The 22,252-nt window shown below is 34.6% G+C and overlaps 1 protein-coding gene across 1 annotated transcript; it reads right to left on the reverse strand.

Moving 5' to 3' along the window:
- Nucleotides 1–18,467: 18,467 nt before the first annotated feature.
- LOC109806611 (uncharacterized) lies at nucleotides 18,468–19,621 on the reverse strand. The gene has a single exon (XM_020369072.3). It carries the CDS (start codon nucleotides 19,208–19,210, stop codon nucleotides 18,647–18,649), a length of 564 nt encoding a protein of 187 aa, XP_020224661.2. The 5' UTR covers nucleotides 19,211–19,621; the 3' UTR covers nucleotides 18,468–18,646.
- Nucleotides 19,622–22,252: the final 2,631 nt, after the last annotated feature.

Consider the following 22,252-nt stretch of genomic DNA (forward strand, 5'->3'; position numbering starts at 1 on the left):
TGGGTTTATTGTCAAAATCTTTGAAAGTCAAAATTTTGAGGATTTGAATTGTTGAGTGCGTGATAAGCTGGTTATCATTTTTGTCAAAATTGTGTTTAATTGAAACAGATTTAGAATCCACCAGTATGAATTCGTAAAATCTCCTTGTCTTGATAAGACTAAGGGGTTTGAAAAGAAAACCTGGTGGAAAGATTTTTTCGCAAATCTTGTTTGGATTTGGATCCCAAAATTCGGGTTCCATTTGGATTGTAGGATAAAACCTTCCTTCTTTTGGTAGATAGGAAGATGGATGTTTTTGGGCAACTGGCTGAGGCTGCTCAACCAATTCTTCTGATTTGGAAATTTTTGAAATAATTGATTTCAGATATGGGTCAGGTTCTTCTGCAAGAATCTGTTTCCAGGCCTTGGAAGGTTGTTTTTGGGTAATTGGTTGAGGCTGCTCGACCAATTCTTTTGGATGTAAAGTTACCTTTGATTTGGAAATTTCTGAAATAATTGATTTCAGGTTTTGATCCCAGAAGAGGTCATTAGGTTCTTCTGAAAAAATTTGTTTCCAGGATTTGGAAGGGAGGTTGGTTAACCCACAATCCTGAAGGGCTAGAAGGGTTGGAAGTGCCATGGCATAGTCCGATGGCTTGGTTTGATGGGTAGATGACCCTGCTTTGGTTTGCTGAGTAGATGACCCAGCGATTGGTTTGTTTTGCTGAGATGACCCAGCTTGGGTTAATGACCCTTTGTCTGAGGTTTCTGAGGAAACCTTGATTGATTTGTCATCCTCAATTGAGGATGCTGATTTTGCTGGGCGATTTGGTTTGCCCAGAACGATTCCCTTTCCCCTTCCCCTAGAAGAGGATGATCGCGGCCTTAATTTAGGCGTCATTGCATTCTGTCTTTCCCTGTAGAAATTCACGGGTAAGATAGTCAGGTAAAGTGTTTGAGGTGCCTTTGATATATTCAATGTCAAAATCAAAAACACTTAAAATTGCTTGCCAGCGGGCAAAGATTTGTTTTGATGCTAAATTTTTAACATCCTTTTGCAAAATATCTTTGGCTGATTTACAATCAACACGGACTAAAAATTTTTGATTCAACAAATCAGATTGAAATTTTGAAATACATAGAACAATGGCCAAAACTTCTTTTTTAACAGTAGAATAATTTTGTTGGGCCTTGTTCCAATGTTTTGATGTGAAAGCAATGCAATTTTCAGAATCATGCATGGCTTGTTTGAGAACACCTCCATAACCAATATCAGAGGCATCAGTTTCGACAATCTTTGGGAGATTGGGGTTGGGTAGGTATAGACAGGGTAAAACTTTAACCTGCTGTTTGATCTGTCTGACCACATTGGTATGGACAGTAGTCCATGGAAGGGGAGATTTCTTGAGCCTTTCATGAAGAGGTTTAATTATGTTACTGAGTTGAGGAAAGAAATCAGAAACATAGTTTAAACAACCAAGAAATCTTTGAAGTTGTGTCTTCTCAAGAATCTGATTGGGAAACTTATCAGCAAACTCTATGACTCTACATATTGGCCGGATAGTTCCCTGAAAGATTTCATGACCAAGAAACTTGATCTTTGTCTGAAAAAGACAGATTTTGGTTTTAGAAACAGCAAGGCCATTTCGTTTAATTACCTTGAAAAATATTTCAAGATGTTTGAAGTGTTGATCAATGGATGTGGAGAAGATAAGAACATCATCAATATAGACAATGCAGAAATTTGAGTATGGATTGAAAATATCATTCATGATATTTTGGAACTCCGAAGGAGCATTTTTAAGACCAAAGGGCATCATGTTCCATTCGTATTGCCCAAATGGGACAGTGAAGGCTGTCTTGTAGCGATCACTAGGATTGATTTGGATTTGCCAAAATCCAGATTTCATGTCGAATTTAGAAAAGATCTTTGCCGAATGTAATCGGGAAAGAAGATCTTTCTTGTTGGGAATTGGATATCTAATCCATTGAAGGGCTTGATTAAGTGGTTTATAGTTGATGACCAACCTAGGAGCACCACGCTCGATTTCAGAAGCCTTATTGACATAAAAGGCTGCACAAGACCAAGGACTCTTGCTCTTCCGGATTAAACCTTTGGAAATAAGATCGTTGATCTCCTTTTGACAGTGGATGACAAGTTCATGACTCATCTGGATTGGCCTAGCTTTGGTTGGGATTTGCCTATCAGTAAAATCCTTTTCATAAGGAAGGCTGACCATATGTTTCTTTCTATCCCAAAAAGCATTAGGAAGATCGGAACAAACATGACATTGAAATCGATCATGAAGACTCATAATCTTTTGTTTGATATGGGATTGAGAAAGCTGACTTTCGATATGTTTGAAAGAGATTTCCTCCTTAAGGAAATTGATTTGATTAAGCTTTCTATCAACCTGATTGATGTTACGAAAGAGGGGTTTATTCAGAAATTTGAACATGATTGTTTTCCCTAGATATTGGGTAGATATACCTTCATCAGATATCTTAATAGGGAAAATGGATTTAATGAATGGTGTTCCAAGGATTACATCATTCTTAAGATTTTTTACCAGGAGAAATGGAGTTTCAACCTGGAGATTATCATTTTGAATGATTGCAGATGGGAGCTTATACTGGATTTCTAGTCGTGAACCACTAGCAGTCCTAAGCTTCTCGGAGGTTTTGTGGAAGTATTTGGTTGGAATGAGTCCTTCCAGAATACAGTTAGAATCAGCTCCAGTGTCAAATAGAGCGATTGTTTTTAAGACAAAATCTTCGACTGAAATAGTAACATCAATATAGAATTTTTGAATGCTACAATGATTGATCAGAGCGTTGAAGAGGGTATCATCATCAGTGGAGACATGGTCAGATTCATGATCATCACTGGGATTGTCATGGTCATGCCGGACCATGTTATCGGAAAAAGCTTCAGTTATTTGAGATATGAAAGTCTCATGTAACTGTTGCTTCTTTTTGAGGTCACGAAGCTCAGATTTAAGAGAACTGATTTCAATCTGCAGGTCTTGAATTGTAACTGGCTTAGCTGCAGATTTTTCAAGGCGTTTGAGGGTTTGAGTAAGATCAAACTTATTGTTAACAAACCTATTATCAAGCTGTGACTTGTTAGGTTTATGGAGGATTGTCTTGAGCTTTTCAAGATATTCATTTCTTTCATGAGGATCTTGAATGGACTTTAAGACATCAAGAAGAAGATTTTGCTCATCATTGTGGATGACATTGATGAGAGGAGAGTTAGAGCTTTCGTCACTAGAGGAGGAAAGGTCATCATCAGCTTGAATATCCTCGGAGGAGGACATTGGTGTATCAACATCTTCATTGCTACTATCAGAGGAGTTGATTAGAAGGTTGTTAAGCTGATCCTGGATGGTAGAATCAAGATTGAGTTCTCTAACTTTAGAGGAGATTCTGCATAATTTTGCTAAGTGACCTTTACGGCCACATTTGAAACAAGTCCTAGTTTCCCTAGGGTTTGTGGTAGGATTGAAGCCCCGAGGGGTGGGTTTAACCGCAGGAGGCCTACTGGTTGTGTTAGTGATTTGTCTAGACTTAAATCTAGGGGTTCTTTTACCAGGCTTGTGAGAATTACTCAACTGGAGCCTAGAGGATTTTCTGTGTTTGGTGGGTTTACCAGAATCCTTAGAACAAGGAAGACCAAACTGCTGGCAAAAATTTCCCAAATCTTTGCGGTTCTGGGCCTTCTCTTTGGCCAATTGTTTCTGGATGTTGTCATCTTGACAGATTTTGAGGGCTACCTTTTGGACGTAAGCTATGAGGTTACCATAACTTAACTGGCCGTAAGGGATGTCACCATTAAACTGGGATCTGATCTTCTCCCTAACTTTATCTCCTAAAGATTTTGGGAGACCAGCTAAGAATTTTTCTTTCCAGAATGGTTGATTACTATCATCCCGGGTGTAGACTCTTGTGAGGAAGGTATCCTTATACCACCTAAAGTCTCCTAAGGTTCTACACTTAAGATTGGACAGGAGTTCACCAGATCGGTCCTTCCAAATACTGGGATCTCCGATAAAATGTTTGATAATGGCCATGATAAGGGTATTTACAGCATCGGGGATAGATTCACCCTTAACTGTGGTAATGATGTTACCCTCGGCATCAGTTTTGACGGCAGTGAGAATTTCATGTTTTTCTTCTTCAGAAACATAGTTATCCCACCATCCTTTGAGTTGTCCAGAAAAACTAGACGTCAGGATTTCAACAATAGCATCATCAGTACTATCAAGAGCAGTTTGATATGCTGTAGAAACCATTGTCATATGTTGGAGAGTACTGAGGATATTATACTCGGTTAAACCATCTATATTCCATTCATAGATGTTTGTGGCACTGAATGATCGAAAACTTTGATCATTCTTTTCCTCAAGAAGGAGATCAGGGGCAGTGGCCCGATTATATTAAAGTTTGGATGGCTGCTTCCAGTTCATAGCCTTGGTGATTACAGGATTAACCTGAAGAACATACTTATTACTGGGTTCAGTAGCTTCAGAATCAGAACCTATAGAAGAGGTTCCTAGCTTGTTAATCCTAAGGGATTGGTCTTTTTGGGAGGTACTCCTAGTGACGGGTCCTGTCTTGACAGATCCGACCTGAGACGAACTAGGGGTATCAGGGATAATAATAGAGCTATTTTTGGCTTCTTTAGATTCTTCTAAAGACTTAGTCCAGTTAAGATGGATGGCTCTAAATTTGTTTTTAGTCTGACTAGTAAGACTAAAAGGTTTGAACAAAGGTTTGATAACTGTTAAGTCTCAATTTTACATCTTTTTGGATGAGACTTATTAAACAAATTCCGGTCATCCTCTGAACCATTGCAATATAATTGTTCTCTTTTTGGTTCATTTTGTGTGCAGATATAACTAACCCAAATTTAGCTAACAATACCTTAATACATCTCATTTTTTGTGCAGGTATTGAGCTAGAGACTTGAGGATTGAAGACCCATAGGATTGGAAACCAAAGAGGCTAAGGAGCAGAGAAGAGGTGTTGCGCCGGGCGCAATAAGACCTGCGCCGGGCGAGCAAAGCAGAGTATTTTGTCTCTGGAAGCCAATGCGCCGGGCGCAATATGAATTGCGCCGGGCGCGTGTCTTAAGGCAGAAAGTTTGTTGGGAAGGCTTCGCGCCGGGCGCCAAGACTTACGCGCCGGGCGCGGAACCCTAATCTGATCTCCCAGGCCCGTATTTGAAGCCATTTTCGGGGGAGGAACCTCCATTCTCACATTGGGCGCCTCCAGGAGCTGCGGAAGGGATTCCCAGGGCTTGGGATCGTCCGTGTGCGGATCTTTCCTTCGGTTCTTCACTTCCTCTTCCATCTCTATTTTGTATTTGCCCTCTTTGTTGAGTGGTTTCACCCATTTTGTGGGGTTAGATGTAACCAACGTACTCTATTGTAATCTTTACGGTTTTAATGATATATATACATGTTGTTTTATTCGTTGTTGTGTTTGTTTCTATTCTTAATGCTTGCTTTGGATTGATCACCCTTTGCATGATTTAAGGTTCCATGGGTATTGGAAAATAACCTTTGAAACTAGTTCTGAAACATATGCCTAGTGGTGATTGTATCTAGGGATAGAGCTTGACCCATTAGTAGTCTTAAACCCTAGCCCGTAATGCGGGTGTAGATATTGGGTACTCAAGGGATTGATATTCAATATCCGCACCTAGGCTCTTTCTCTAAGGGATTAGGTTTGAGTAAACTCTTGGGTTGACTAAGCAATGAATTCAACAAGAGATTAAGGATACATTAGTGTTACGTTCGGTGAAATCTGACCCCCACAACCTCACAATACCACAATACCATTCCTTACCTTTTCCACTCACAAAACAATATTTATTTACAGCTTTCATTCCAATAGTCACAACTTTGAATTCACTGCACAAACTATGAAATTGGAATTATTCTTTAGTCACGAATAGTCAATAAATGCTTATGTTACCTTCTAATCCCTGTGGATACGATATTTTTACTACTTGAACGGCCGGTATACTTGCCGTGTTTGAGACCGTTGATAGAATTAAACTAAATTTCAATTATAACAAAAGTACTTCAACGGAAATCTCAACAAGTTTTTGGCGCCGTTGCCGGGGATTAGAATGGCGATTTAGTATTTATAGCTATTTGTGATTTAATCCTTTATTGTTTTTGTTATTTTTTGTTAGCAATGAATTGATGAAGCTAACTTGTGTACTCTAGTCTTCAGCTTTCTCTTGTATGCAAGGTACTGTTCAAATTAGAATGACCAATCCTTCTGAGCCGTTGTTGAGCAATCATGAGGTTGAACACAGGGCAAAGGAGAACAAGAGCAACAGGAGGAGAAGGAGAGTAGAGCACTTCAAGTTGGTCACTGTCAGGCTCGGGACAGTAAACAAGCGCTTCCTGGGAGGCAACCCAGAGATCTGAACTGTGTTTTAGATTTTTGTTGCATGTTGTTCTGTGTTATAAGTGTTGTTTTGTATTATGTGTTGTGTTTTGTGTTATATGTTTTGTGGTATATGTTGTTTGTGTTATGTGTTAGTTGTTAGAATCATGTTTGAATGGGTAAATATAGGGTACATTTTGTTTGGAATGTGAGGAATGAGGCAATTCTGTGTCTAGGTGGAAATAAGGCCTGATCCTAATTTAAAACCTGGGCAAATTGACCTTTTAAAGTGACTACGCGCCGGGCGTGACTCTTTTGCGCCCGGCCTAGTACTCAATTTTTGGTCTCTGGAACCACCACGCCGGGCGCGTTTAATGCATGCCCGGCGCGATATCAGATTTTGGACCTCGTTGAGTTTTACTGATATGAAGCCCGGCGCATCTGTTTTGTGCCCGGCGCAAAAGCATTCCTGATACCTTGTATTTAACTATTTTTCATTCATGTTTCTTTGTATTCTGTTTGTGTTGCATTGTCTTAGTCCATTTCTATGTACATGCATTTTGTGCTTAATTTTGGTCTAAGGATATTCTCCATTGTGTTATAGTCGCTTGGTCATCACTATGTATACATTTTTGTGCTCACCATTCTTTTTCATGCTTATACTCCGCGACCACTCTTGGTTTCTAGGACTTTCAGGCATATACTGGTTGGCCTGGGGACCAGGCTCCTAAGTTTGGGGGAGTGGAGCTGCTGATGCAGACGGAGCCGTTGATGGTGGAGCAGCCCCTAAAGATGATGATGACCAGACCCCATAGATGGAAGCAGATGGAGCTCACCTTAGTTTGCCTTTGTTTCTTGCAATTTATTTTTCTGTCTTTTATTTTCAGTATTTTAACTATTTTTATATCTATCTCTTTTGGTGATTACTCTGTTGGTTCTTTTTGTGAATATTCTGCTTTAGCATGGTTTTTGATCTTGTTGATACTTGCTTTGCTTGTGGTTGATTCTGGATTGTAGTTTGCTTGATGTTTATAGTGTTTGTACCCTGGACATTTTCAAGTCACATTAGATCTTTAGTTCATGACTAGTTGCATACGGGGTTCAATGTTGATCATAGAACTGAGCTGAGCTTGATAGTTTGTGGATGCATAGCCGGGTGAGGTTTGAGCCTAAACACTGATGAGTGAACTACGCTTAGGTTGCATGATAGACTTTGCTTGAGTTTCCCTGGTGGTTTGCTTATGTTATGCACTTATATGATCAAGGCATTCACATTTCCATATTTTGTTAACCATCTAAGCCAAAAAGCCATATCCACTTTCCATTTGACCCATACCTTCCTAAGCCTAAACACCATACCTTCCACTTGTCCAAAACCAAGAAAAATTAACCATAACCTTTGTCTTGGTTAAGAGAGCAAAAATAATGACATCAAATAAGTTTGGGGGAGTTGAAGAATGAGGAAATTTGGGAAGAAGAAAGTATGTGGTCAGCCATTACTAAATAAAAAAATAAAAAAAATAAAAAAAAAAAGAGAGAAAAACAAAAAGCAAAACAAAAACAAAAAGGCTAATGGCTGGATCCGGTAAAGGGCATGTGCCAAAAATGTGTAATGGGGTATGGAGAGGGACATCACTGTAAAATCTTATTTGCTCTCTTAAGCCATAGCACCTACAATCCTTGAAAAACCATAAAACTGCTAATGCTTGACCCTGCTTGACCCAGAATTGCCCTAATAAAGACCTTGTGATAAGTGTCTGCATTTGTTTTACCACTGGTTTCATTTCATCATCCTTGGTCCCAGAGGATGAGGGTTTTCTTACAAGATTTTCTCCTAGAACTTGGAGGTACTTGTTGGTGTAGTTGTTTTGTTCCATAAGGGCTTTAATATCCTGAGCACCTATGGTTTCATCATATTTATACTTAAAGGGCGAAGCTAGGTATTTGTCCTCTAAGTTTGGGATAAAATAACTACTGTTAGGCGGAAGGTCAAATTTGACCAATTTACCGTCCTTACGGTGCCAAACAGTAAGTGTATTGACAGAAAGGTCTTCTGTGATGGTAATAACCCAAGGCGGATGGATATTATTCCTTCGAAGGTAAACATTTAACCAAACGAAGAAACAAACATGGGTTTGGACATTATTAAGGAAGGTATATAATAAATCTATGATATCTGACCTACGGTCACCCTTAAAATTACTAAGGAACCACTTCCTCTGAGTTGTCCAAACATCAGAGTAAAATTCCTTATGAAGGGATGGTTTATCTATGGTGTAACTATTCATAGATGACCATATTGCATTTCAGATTGAGTAGGGGAATGGATTTCAGATGTGGTTTCTTCTTCAGCCCTACTATAGATTGATCTAGGGATAGACGAAGAATTGTCTAAACCCTGAAGGTTGGTTTCAGGAATGATGATCCTAGGATTCCTAAAAGATTGGGATGCTACAGAAAAAGATCTTCTAGCACTATTGTACTCAGATCTAGTGGAGAAAGAATTTCTCCGATCAAAAACAATCTCTACCTTACCAGCCTCAGATTGCCTAATCTCTTGGAATTCAGGGGCTTGTCTGGGCAAGGTTGGGGTTGCTCTATCGATTTGACAGGATGTGGGTAATTCAACCTCATCCCATTTTATAAGTTTGGGAACAGCCACGTTGGCCTTTGTCATGTCAGTGACAAACAAAGTGGTTTCCCGATCGGTTGTTTTAAGAAGAACCCTTGAGTTGCAAGTGTTCATAACCTTGTATTGGATCCTAAACAGGAGTGCTGCAGGGATAGAACCTTCTTTCATGTTTAACCCATGCAATCTGATATTTAAAAATAATGAATCTAAGACGTTTCTGTCTAAGAGACTCACAGTTTTGTTTGGAAAACAATTGAAGTAAACAGGACCATGTCCTAAACTTGTTTCTATGGTTCCTATAAGGGAATCATGGAAATCATTGTGCCTAATATATCTAAGACACATGAGGATTGAAGCGTTAAGCCCTTCTCGGATGAGGGGTTTAACAGCTACCTGGACACATCCTATATGGAGGTACTTGTACTTCCTAGAGTGTTCGGTAACAGATTGCTTTGAGAGAAGGTGAAATTCTTCACCAGCTTGAGGATCCAAAGGGATATTGTTTTCAGCAGTCTTGATAATATAATCAGAACTGCGGACATGTTTGTTTTCATCAGGGATGTAAAGCTCATCCTGAGGGATTTTGGGGATTTCCCAGTTGTCGATTGCTTGATTAATATCTTCAAAGCAAACTTCTTCTTCAAAGATATTGTTTTTAGGAGGAATTTCCTCCATTGATTGGTTTTGCTCAGTGAGCAGATTTTTGGAAGATGAAGAAGAGGAGGAGGATGCTTTGACAGTAAGACGGCGAGAGAGAGAACGAAGGAAGCTACTCATGATAAAAATAAGTCCAGTATCATCACCCTCATATGGTTCCATAAAAAGTTATAGTTAGACCTAAGTTGATTTTAATACAAAATCATCATATAAAGTTACTGATGAGTAAAGGAACATGAACTTGTTTTACCCAGAAAAACTCTTTTTTTTTTTTATCTTCTCCACATCCATTGATCAACACTTCAAACATCTTGAAATATTTTTCAAGGTAATTAAACGAAATGGCCTTGCTGTTTCTAAAACCAAAATCTGTCTTTTTCAGACAAAGATCAAGTTTCTTGGTCATGAAATCTTTCAGGGAACTATCCGGCCAATATGTAGAGTCATAGAGTTTGCTGATAAGTTTCCCAATCAGATTCTTGAGAAGACACAACTTCAAAGATTTCTTGGTTGTTTAAACTATGTTTCTGATTTCTTTCCTTAACTCAGTAACATAATTAAACCTCTTCATGAAAGGCTCAAGAAATCTCCCCTTCCATGGACTACTGTCCATACCAATGTGGTCAGACAGATCAAACAGCAGGTTAAAGTTTTACCCTGTCTATACATACCCAACCCCAATCTCCCAAAGATTGTCGAAACTGATGCCTCTGATATTGGTTATGGAGGTGTTCTCAAACAAGCCATGCATGATTCTGAAAATTGCATTGCTTTCACATCAAAACATTGGAACAAGGCCCAACAAAATTATTCTACTGTTAAAAAAGAAGTTTTGGCCATTGTTCTATGTATTTCAAAATTTCAATCTGATTTGTTGAATAAAAATTTTTTAGTCCGTGTTGATTGTAAATCAGCCAAAGATATTTTGCAAAAGGATGTTAAAAATTTAGCATCAAAACAAATCTTTGCCCGCTGGCAAGCAATTTTAAGTGTTTTTGATTTTGACATTAAATATATCAAAGGCACCTCAAACACTTTACCTGACTATCTTACCCGTGAATTTCTACAGGGAAAGACAGAATGCAATGACGCCTAAATTAAGGCCGCAATCATCCTCTTCTAGGGGAAGGGGAAAGGGAATCGTTCTGGGCAAACCAAATCGCCCAGCAAAATCAGCATCCTCAATTGAGGATGACAAATCAATCAAGGTTTCCTCAGAAACCTCAGACAAAGGGTCATTAACCCAAGCTGGGTCATCTCAGCAAAACAAACCAATCGCTGGGTCATCTACTCAGCAAACCAAAGCAGGGTCATCTACCCATCAAACCAAGCCATCGGACTATGCCATGGCACTTCCAACCCTTCTAGCCCTTCAGGATTGTGGGTTAACCAACCTCCCTTCCAAATCCTGGAAACAAATTTTTTCAGAAGAACCTAATGACCTCTTCTGGGATCAAAACCTGAAATCAATTATTTCAGAAATTTCCAAATCAAAGGTAACTTTACATCCAAAAGAATTGGTCGAGCAGCCTCAACCAATTACCCAAAAACAACCTTCCAAGGCCTGGAAACAAATTCTTGCAGAAGAACCTGACCCATATCTGAAATCAATTATTTCAAAAATTTCCAAATCAGAAGAATTGGTTGAGCAGCCTCAGCCAGTTGCCCAAAAACATCCATCTTCCTATCTACCAAAAGAAGGAAGGTTTTATCCTACAATCTAAATGGAACCCGAATTTTGGGATCCAAATCCAAACAAGATTTGCGAAAAAATCTTTCCACCAGGTTTTCTTTTCAAACCCCTTAGTCTTATCAAGACAAGGAGATTTTACGAATTCATACTGGTGGATTCTAAATCTGTTTCAATTAAACACAATTTTGACAAAAATGATAACCAGCTTATCACGCACTCAACAATTCAAATCCTCAAAATTTTGACTTTCAAAGATTTTGACAATAAACCCAATCAAGTCAGAAAATTTTCTCAGCCATTTGACCCAATTGGGTACAATTACTGGGATTATCTTAATGCCTGGACAAATGTTTTTTGGTTTCAAAACAAACACCACAGGCACTCCTGGCTTATTTATTTTAAACAAAATATTCGGTATTTCTTTCCACAATGGTTCGCCGAGTGGTGGGAGTATTTTGGACCAATCCTGAGTATCCTTCCCCCAGACATCAAAGAAGGATATAATCAGTTCAAATCAAGGTTTGAAGAGGGGACCAGCCAGTTCCATACATCTCTTCATTTCTTCTCAAAGTTCTCTTTAGCTTGGATCTTTGCCTGGCAACACCAGTTCAAGAAGACCTCCAAGCTTCTTCCAATCTTAGGCAAGCAAGCCTCTGTCAAATGGTGGGATCAGTTTGATGCATCCCGAGCCAATACACAAGGAGTAGCGCTTTGGTTCCAAAAGAATCCAAAGAGCCTCAAGGCCGCTGATCCAGAAACTTGCCAGTTTCTTAATCGAAAGGCTAAGATCGCAGCAGCCCTTGCAGCATCCACAAACGATGAAGCTTTAGCAACAAATCTTCATCAAATTCTTGAGCTCCTGCAGACAGACTCAGAGTCCAGTTCGTCGAAAGGAAAAGCCAAGAAGGAAGTCTCTTCTCCATCCTCTTCATCCGGGTCATATTTCCAGAATGAAGATGATTGCTTCGGAATCAACCTTGATGAAGTATCTGAAGAAGACTGAGTTCCTCCAATCCCTGTTAAAGCACTATTCCGGCTCTGAATATTGACGACATCCTGACGTCATCCTGACGAAAAAAGTCAACAACCCAGAGTCAACAATTACTGCTCATTTTGCGGAAGTGTACTGTTCACTGTAGCGGAAGCAGAAGTGTACTGTTCACTGTAGCGGAAAACTCATTTTACTGTTGTAATAGTAATCACTGTTGTAATAGTATCTTTAAGTTTTCTATAAATTTGTATCCTGCCCACAATAGAAGGGGAACTGGTAAGCGTGAAGAGAGTCTAGAGTGAGAACCTCCTCCTTCTCTCTTGCCTTTGTATCTTCTTGTTCAATCAATACAACAATTTTGTATTACTCTTTCTTCTTCTTTTATTTCTTGCATCATAAAACTTTGTGAAAACCTGGGATTCGTAAGCCTGACTCGTCAGGTGTGCCCTTGATACCCAGTATTGTGCGGACTACCGCCGCGTAAATCTGGTTTTAATTGTTGCATGCTCATCTGCATATTCCTCCTTTTCCGTTATCCCTAGATCCACTTTCGGGACATCTGGTATATATATATATATATATATATATATATATATATATATATATATATATATATATATATATATATATATATAAAAGGATTGTATTAGATTGAAATTTTAAAAAATATTATAATTTTTTTGTATTATTTAATTATGATTTTTTTAATATAAAAAGTTAGGTAATATTTAATTAAAGAAATTATGATCTCTATAAGAATATATTAAAATTTTATTGTATTTAATTAAGACAATTTATTGTTTTAGGAGTATGTGAAAAAATTCTATTGGTATTCAAAAATATAAAATTATAATGAATTATTTTTTAAATGAATTTTGTGAGTTTTTTTTCTTCTTATTTATTATCTATTTTCTCTCTCGTCTTTTTTCGTTTCTCTATTTCTTTCCTTTCTCTCTTTCTCTTCTCTCATTTTTTTTTCTCTCTTACCTATTTCATCTTCTTTTTTCTTTTTTTCTCTCCTTTTCAACTCTATTTTCATTTTTTTATCTCATATTTTGTCTCTTTTTATTCATATTTCTCATTTATTTTTTTCTTACTTTTCTCTTTATTTTTTCTCCTATCTTTTATTTATTTATTTTTTATTTTTATTAACCTATCAATATATCTTGCTTTCATTTTTATCTATCAATATTGATGTATAACTTATCTATATTTGTTTTTTAATCATTAAATATTTAAAATTATTTTGGATTGTTAAATATTATATATTATTAAAAATTTTAAATTATTAAAATTTAACAAATGTTTATTTTTAATAAAAATTAATATTAAAATATCAAAATTTAAAACATACTAAAAATATATTTTGACAATTCTATAAATTAATGAATATAATAAATTTGAATATATTATTCAAATTCAATAGTATGAATCATAAAGTCTAAATACATAGAAAGTTGTATGTAGAAAAATGTTAATTAAAAGAATATGAAATCAGAATCAATTATTTGTTAAAATATTGAAAATTTTATTAATTTTAAATCTTGCTCTTTATGTTATCTTTTTATTAATTGTATTTTTTTTTAAAATCCGCATTGTGCTTTGAAGTCTAATAAGAACCTTTAAAAACTTATAAGTTCTTAAGATACACATTAATTAAAATTCATATCACAATATCTTAATAAAAGTCATTACATTCATACAATTTTTTTTAAATAAATCTTAAATATTATTAAATTATTACAAAATCTTTTAAAATTCCCGAGACTTTTTTGAAAATATGTTTATTTTCATTTCATTTTTAGATAATTATAAAAAAATATATATATTCATTTACTTACTTTTAAACATTTCTATTAAAATGCTGAAAACAACAAAATTATATTTTCATTATTTCTCAACAAAATTTTAAACATAAGAAATAAATATAAAGTGGTATTTTAATTATTCATAAAAATAATAAGCAATATTTCCTAAACTAAAATACCTAAAATTTTGTTTCCCTGGATTTTGTTTTTTACAATTGACTTACATATAACTGAATGTGGTAGTGAACATAAGAAAACAAGATTAACAATAAAAACAAAAAAAGAGTGTTAGGATACTGACCTGTGTGTCTAAATCTGATGAAGAATCTGTAGAGTAAGATGAGGAAGCAGTAAGTAAGGTGTTGAATGAAACTGACCCCGCATTGTCACTGTTTCTGACCAATTCATTTGCATTCACTTGCTGCAGTAAACCCAGTGGCCACCCCTCATCCTACCATCAAATCAATTCTAACCATTAAAAAAGTTTCAGAGAAATTAAAGCACCAACTTCACATATACCAGACATACAACACAAGACAACGAATCACAAAGAAACAACCACGTATTGATCAAATCAAGTATACGCAGACCCACAACCTCAACCTCAACCTCAGATGAGAGGAAACAACATGAATCCCAAGGAGAACTCGTTAGAAAATTCCAAAACCAACATGGTGCTGTCAAAGGTACCTGTTGAGTCATGTTTTGGTCAAATACTAGTTCATGAATTGAATGCTTATAACACAAGGCCACCAAAGATCGACGTTAGATAGGAGTGCAGGAATCGTCCACTCCTTCTTGTTCTGTGCTAAGCATAGAATCTGCGAATGAATTATTGGGAAGAACTGTGCATATAGAGATGCTGTTGTTGGTAATTAGAGTGGGCAAGAATGGGGTCAAAATCAGTGAGTGAGAGTGCTTATCATTTGCAATAGGCAGCACCTTTTTCTATAGCTATGTTGACTATAAAGAGAAACAGAATCATTGTGTCGTTACACTAGTACTAACGGTAACACCTCTAAATAAATCCCGATTTCATAGTCACTCGGATGCTCTTAGTAACTAATCATTTGTTTCATACAATGGAAATAGGTATGAAATGAAAAGAGAGTAAAAATAAGTTTAAGTTATTTACCGACAAGCATGTGGTTATCTACTAAGGAGTTATTTGCAATGGATTTTTATTTATTTATTTATTTATTTATTAACTTTCACTTTATGATACGATATAAAGGACTTAGTGGAAAGCAAGGGAAAAACTGAGAATGTGAATTATTAATATAGGCACTTGAGGTTGAAAGTGTTCTTAATGTGGAAAAGATGAAAAGCGTTTTAGCAATTATGAATAATGGGTGCGCAGTGAGGTGAGCAGGATCCTATGAAAAGTGTTAAAAGGAAATATTCTTTTCAGTAGTGTTTAATAAAAGACAATCACAAGCATCTAAAAAAATGTCCATAGTCACTTTCTGAAAAGCATCGCTAGCTAAAGCTCAAACCCCGGGAGGTGTTTCGCAGAACAAATCACATTGCCTGCATCATTTTGGACTACATGCGTACTCTCAATCATAACCCTTACTTACAGAAAACATAATTTCTCTAGCCGATTGATTTTTAGTTTTATTTTTAAAATAAAATAAAATAAAATTTCCATACTTGGTACACCATATTCCTCCTTGATCAGTATTAAAAAAAATGAACTCATAACTTGTTAATAGTAATTTGTTAAAAATATCATTTAGTTTGTTAGAGAATTGTTACATGAGTCCTATAAATATAGCACTTGTGTATTCCTTTTGTATCTTTTATTCAATCAATTTTAGAATAATATTTTTATGACCCTTCTCTGCTTTATTTTGAGCTTTATAATAATGTATGGCTATAGTATGTTAGTGTTACTTGTCTTTTTCTTCAAGCTTCTTCATCTCATATTTCTGATACAACTTGCACGTTCCAATTAATTTATCACAATGGCAATCAAATTCAACATGAAACAATCACCATTACACGGAAATAGCTAACAGCAGGAAAATCGAAAATAGAGAAATTGAAGGACACAGATGATAGTCTCAACTCCCAACCCAAGGAAAATCAAGAGAGAAGCTTCTAACAACAATAGTTCTCAATCATTATTAAAGAACAGCTTACTTGAACTCACATTCATTCCAGAAGAATTCGACTGAAAAAATTGGGCCCGTTTCCTGGTTTGAAACTCAAATTGCTGCACCCAATCTTTGGGCCATTTAGTTACAAGACACAGTGTAGCACAAGGATGCTGACAGAGAAACCACTATATGTGAAATTACGAGGTCATCAAGAGATGCATTTGTGGCCCATCAAGGAAAAAAATTCTTACTATAACCAGTCACTAGGTTTTGGGCTTTAGAAAAGAGAGGAAAAAGAATAACATTCGACCCCATCTATTTTAATACTAATTATTACATTTAATTAATTTAATTTGACTGTGATTAATTATTTTCACACACATACAATAATTCACGTATTTCAGTAGAAACCTATTTAATATTAAATCACTCAAATTTCATTTTAATGTACAAACATATTTTTAATTTATATAAATCTATAATATTTTTCCAAGCTACTTATTATAATCTTTTAATTATATAAATTTAAGTCAAATATAAATCTAAACACAAATATTAAAACTATTTAAACAATTTTTTTTATCTATTTATTTTTCACAAATAACAACATTAGAGAGAGAGAGAGAGAGAGGATATTGCAATATTCAAGCATTCATAGGACGGAGAATCTCTATAAGGTATGGTATCTCAAAATTGGTAAAGTGAGTATCTCAATTGTATAATTGATATATATAGTGAAAATCCCAACTACATGCATGGGGACTGGATGTAACATTCTCTAAAGCCTGAACTCTTCATTTATTGGTTTAATATTTAACCGTTATTAAAATTGAATTGATTCTCGGATACAATTGCTTGTATTAATCTAGTTTCACAATTTTCATTTGTCATTGATCAAGTCTTTAAAATTTCATCATGTTACCTTCTTTCAGTTGACTTTTCCATTTTTCAATATCCAATTTTTCACTGAATCTTGTGTTTTGTCAACCTAGATCATGGATAAACAAACAAAAGAGACTAAACAATGCAAATCATAAGTAACTAGATAAAATAAACAGTGTACCATAATAAAAATAAAAATTACCATTTATCCATGAAAATTACTTCAAGGAACACCTTGGAGAGTTTTGTTAACATACTAATTCATGTCTCTTAATTAATCTCCTAAGTTGAGATCATTTTAACCATGTGTCACCCATATTAGGTATATGTTATGAGCGGGGAAAAATCACAACAAAATCAACAAAATCTAAAAAAGTTAGTCCTTGTTGCTTCACTTGGACGTGCATAACAAATATAGATGTAAAATGATTTCTTTTACTAGAATAATACTTTTTGATTTTAAAATTACCAAAGTTGTATACTTTATTAAAGTCATTTGCATTGTGTAAGTCAACTTTAGTTTTATAAAAGTAATTTCCTGCCGTTTTTATATTCTATATATTAAAATCGACTCAATTTTTTTTATTAATATAAAACGAAGAGAAATTATTTTTAACAAAACCAGAATTGTTAAAATTATATTTAGCTGGGTGGTAGATACCCAAAAACTACGTTTTTTTTACATAAACATCAAAACTAAAAAAATTGTGATCTTGTAAACGTTAAAAAATAATTATTTCTTATTCCACCTGAGACCTGAACACAAGATTACACCGTACCACATAGATAGTACTTACTCCAGAAATACCAAGTGTTTTTTTTTTATCTAATATTATAAAAATAATTATACTCAACTACATGTAAAAAAAATTATGCAATTCAAATCACTTAATAATTTGTTTCATCTATTATTATTGTGCATATAAAGTGTACTATCCCCTTATGATAATGATATTTTACATGAGAGAAAAAATGATGCGAAATAGAAGAATTGTGTTTGGAAGAAGAGTCTATGGTGGGCAGCGTGGGTTTACGCACTCGAGTGGTAAAAACGAGGCATGGCAGAGGGTGAAGGGAATGTTTTGCTTTTCTTGGGAAAGTCAATGTATCTCATTTCCATTTCCGAATTACTACTTTCTGATGACCCTCCAACAAAGTCAATGACTCACTCCACGTTCCTCCAAATCATCAATTTTTAGAATCCCATGACACTTCCCTTACTTACCCTAATAATTCCATCCATCACTCAGATCACATTAATGATTCAAATTAAAATCTACGCCATCCCTCATCATATACATACACATTTAATTGATCATAAAGAAAGCGAGCAATAAATTCAATTAATGCTAGCTAGATGGAGAGCCTTTATATTATACTACGTACCAAAATGAGAGAAAGACATAAGAGAATTACATTTGTCTCGAGTTACAAGTGCATCACATAAAATTAGTAAGATACTAATTAATGAGTAACGATGGAGATAGATAAATCAATTCAAGGCTCACCCTTGTGCCACGTTTTTGAGTCAGTCCCCGAACACTGTTTGACTCTCTTATGCATAAGGCCATGGCCAAGATCCACCACACACGGCATAGGGAACAAAGATTCCAAGTCTTTGGACAGATCAAGCACGATCCTTCGTCGACACGCTTTCCTCTTCGTGGCTGCCCTTGGTTTTGTCTTCTTTGGTGCACCAGGACATTCTAGGATCGCCGGGATTTTGTGATCCGATGATGTTGGAGTCTTGAACCCTTCGTTGGAAGAATCATCATCGTCATCGTTCTTTGATCCCACGTGCGACGGAATCTCTATTTTCAAGCTTATAGCGTTGCGTTGGTTTCGCTCCTCTTGGTGATGATGATGATGATGATGATGATCACGTTCTTGCACCGATAATTGTTTGAGTCTAACAAGCTGGTGATCTTCTTGGACTAAAGATTGAAACTCTTGGTGTTGAATTTCGACGGCGGGTCTTACCAATAAACTCATTTCTTGATCCATGTTGTTGCTGGCTCCTTTGTCGGAGAGAAAGACTTTGGAATTGGAAGACACCCCCATGAAGAACAAAGGATGTTCAAGATGGAGATCAAGCTAATCCTAATCTAAATTGATCACTACAAGGTGGATATAGTGGAGTAGAAGAATATAGGTGAGAAACTTAGGTATGGCTAGGTAGAGAGGAGATAAAAAAGATGCATGGTGTAGCTATGAATATAAAGTAATGAAATGGTTCCCTTTTTCTAAAAGGAGTTTCTCAACCTTGTTTGGATTGTAGCAGTGTAGGCTTGGTTCTTTCTTGGTGTCATGTGTGCTCAAGAGTTATGAGAGAGAGAGAGAGAGAGGGTTTGAACTTTGAAGGCTCTAGCGGAGGATCCAATGCAGATTAACAAGAAATGCTACCAATAAGCATTTTCTCTCTCTCTCTCTCTCAATATATAACCTGCACGATGGGGAAAGTCAGGGACTTGTACTCTGCCACTCGCTCAGCCATTTAAGACTATAAATGCGGGTTGAATAAGTCTTCATTTTTTATAATATTATTTTATTTATAAATAAATGTATTTATAAATTGCTAAACAGTGATATTATACAATATTACTTATAACATATTTTTTAAAATATTTTTATTAGTTTATTAAAATTATAAAATTATGAAAGAGATTCATATAACATATAGGTATAAGATTTACCAAATTATATATGTGATGCAACAGGTTAATAACACTATACATGGCTGGCATGGCAAATACTAACCCCATAAGAGATTCATGGAGAATTCGATGATGGTAGTTCCAAAGTGGTGGCATTGGCATAGTCCAAAGAGCCCAGGAGATGTTGGAGGTCGTAATGTATTCCTATGTATGAGAAATTATTAAATAGTTTTAATTAATCATCATATATTTGTTTATTGAATCTAATATAATTAAGTATATATATAAGCCATTTTTCCTCCTGATTTCTACGAACTTTGATGCACAAGGCACGTGGTTGGCAACAGGAAAACCATCTGCTGTTAACGTGCGCTACTATTCTCGCGGTGCATTTGACTTTAAGGATATTAATTAATTTGTTCTCATATTTGTTTGTCAATTTATTTTTAATTTCAGGTGTGGTAATTAATCTTCGGTTCCTCTTATTTAACACTTTCCCATACTTTGCACATAAAGTTACTTTCCTATATAAGTAATGTGAATTGCGATTGACTTTGTGGTGGCGTAAATTGGGGTGTGTAGCAGATATTGTGTTTGTTGCTGGATGCAATGGCAGCAGAAAATGTTGCTCACTATTAATTGAGTGGTATAGTAAGTGTCCAAAGTCTTTCAAAAGAAACCAATATCCCCCAACAATATAATTGCATGTGTTCGCATAGATCTCATTGTGCTTTCAACTTAATTGCAACTTAAATAATAGCTTTAGCTTTAGTTCTCATTTAAAAATTAACAATCATAGGCCAATAGATAAGTTCTACGCTCATATTTTTTCTATCACACTGACTCCATCACTCGTCCAAACATAGGTAAAGTCCTAGGGCTAGTATAAAAAAAAATACTATCATCCTAATAAAAACATAATAACTTACAATATTACTGTTTTTTTCTTTTTAGAAATGATGTCTGTATTAATTTTATATCAAAAAGAAAAAAAATGTATAAGATATTTTTTTCCTATTACTACTAGCAACTTGTATTTCGTATTCCTTATTTATCAAGTCAAAAATTAATCTTGTTTGTAGTATTATAATTATCACTTATTTGAGAATTTTTTGCATACAATATATGAATTATAAAAAAGATTTTCTGATTGTTTGTGTATGAATGTATGGTGCCTATGTTAATCTATTGAGTTTAACTAGTAGCAAGGGTTATGTATAAGATAAAATAGTTAATATATATTAAAGAAATATACGAAAAAACAAAATAGTACTATATGTATAATATAATGATTTTCTTTTTTATCTATAAATGAGTAGTTTTATTGGAGCTACAAGATTAATGACTGGCTTAGGCGTTCTCGTAGTCATTGCGTATGTAAAATACTCATTAAGTTATTACAGTAATAATTCTAAGATTTATAAATACCTTAATAAAAATTATAAATAAAAATAGTTGGATTTATTTCCTGTATATATATATATACACTTTAAAAGTAATACATATTAAAAATTATTGATTTTTTTATATATAAATAGTAAATAATTATTCAAATTTAATATATCAATAACTTATGTAAACGTATTTAAATATATAAATTTTAATGATGATTATTTAACTTTTAACATTTTTATAATAAAATATTAAATAGTTGATTGATTGATTAAATTAATTTATTAATTGTCACAATTATATACTTTAGATATAATTTATATTAACAATTCATATATATTTGATATAAGTCATTTAATTTAAACTTGATGTTATCGGATTCTTGCTCATTTTATATTAATTTAAAATTATTTAATATATCATTTATATGCATTAAAACTAACGTAATATGTAATCTTTAAAATATATTAATACATGAATGGTTTAATTTCTTTTTTATTTGTTATTCACTTTTATTAAAATTTAATATTAACATTCGAAAAATTATAAAACTATAATTCATTAGATGAACAATAGTTAATAAACAAATTACATTGATATAGTTTGATTTTGCTCTACATATAGAGATAGAGATATAACATTAAAAAATGGGATAATATTTAGTGAAAGAGAAGTTACAAACACAACTGGATAAAATTGGATGGTGAGATTTTGACAACACAAAACAGTTGCCCTTAAGTCTTGAATTGCAAGGGATCAAGATCCCTCATAAATTCATAATACCTGATATTCTTTTTCAGAGTTAGCTTTGTTTAATTTACATATTATTGAATTTATTGTTATTAAACTAATATCTCTTTTTGCTTGTCTCATGAAATGAAATGCAATTAGACATCTTTAAAAAAAAATTACTATACATATTTGTAATTAATTAAGACAAAGTAAAAATATATTTATAATCCAATGCATATATTATTTATTCCATTAAAGAAACATTTTATTACTTTAAATTTTCAATTGAAAATAGTAAACCATTCTAATTAAAACATGTTGATAT

Source organism: Cajanus cajan, chromosome 10 (genome assembly GCF_000230855.2).
Source record: "Cajanus cajan strain Asha chromosome 10, NIPB_CcT2T_4, whole genome shotgun sequence".
Classification (NCBI taxonomy): domain Eukaryota; kingdom Viridiplantae; phylum Streptophyta; class Magnoliopsida; order Fabales; family Fabaceae; genus Cajanus; species Cajanus cajan.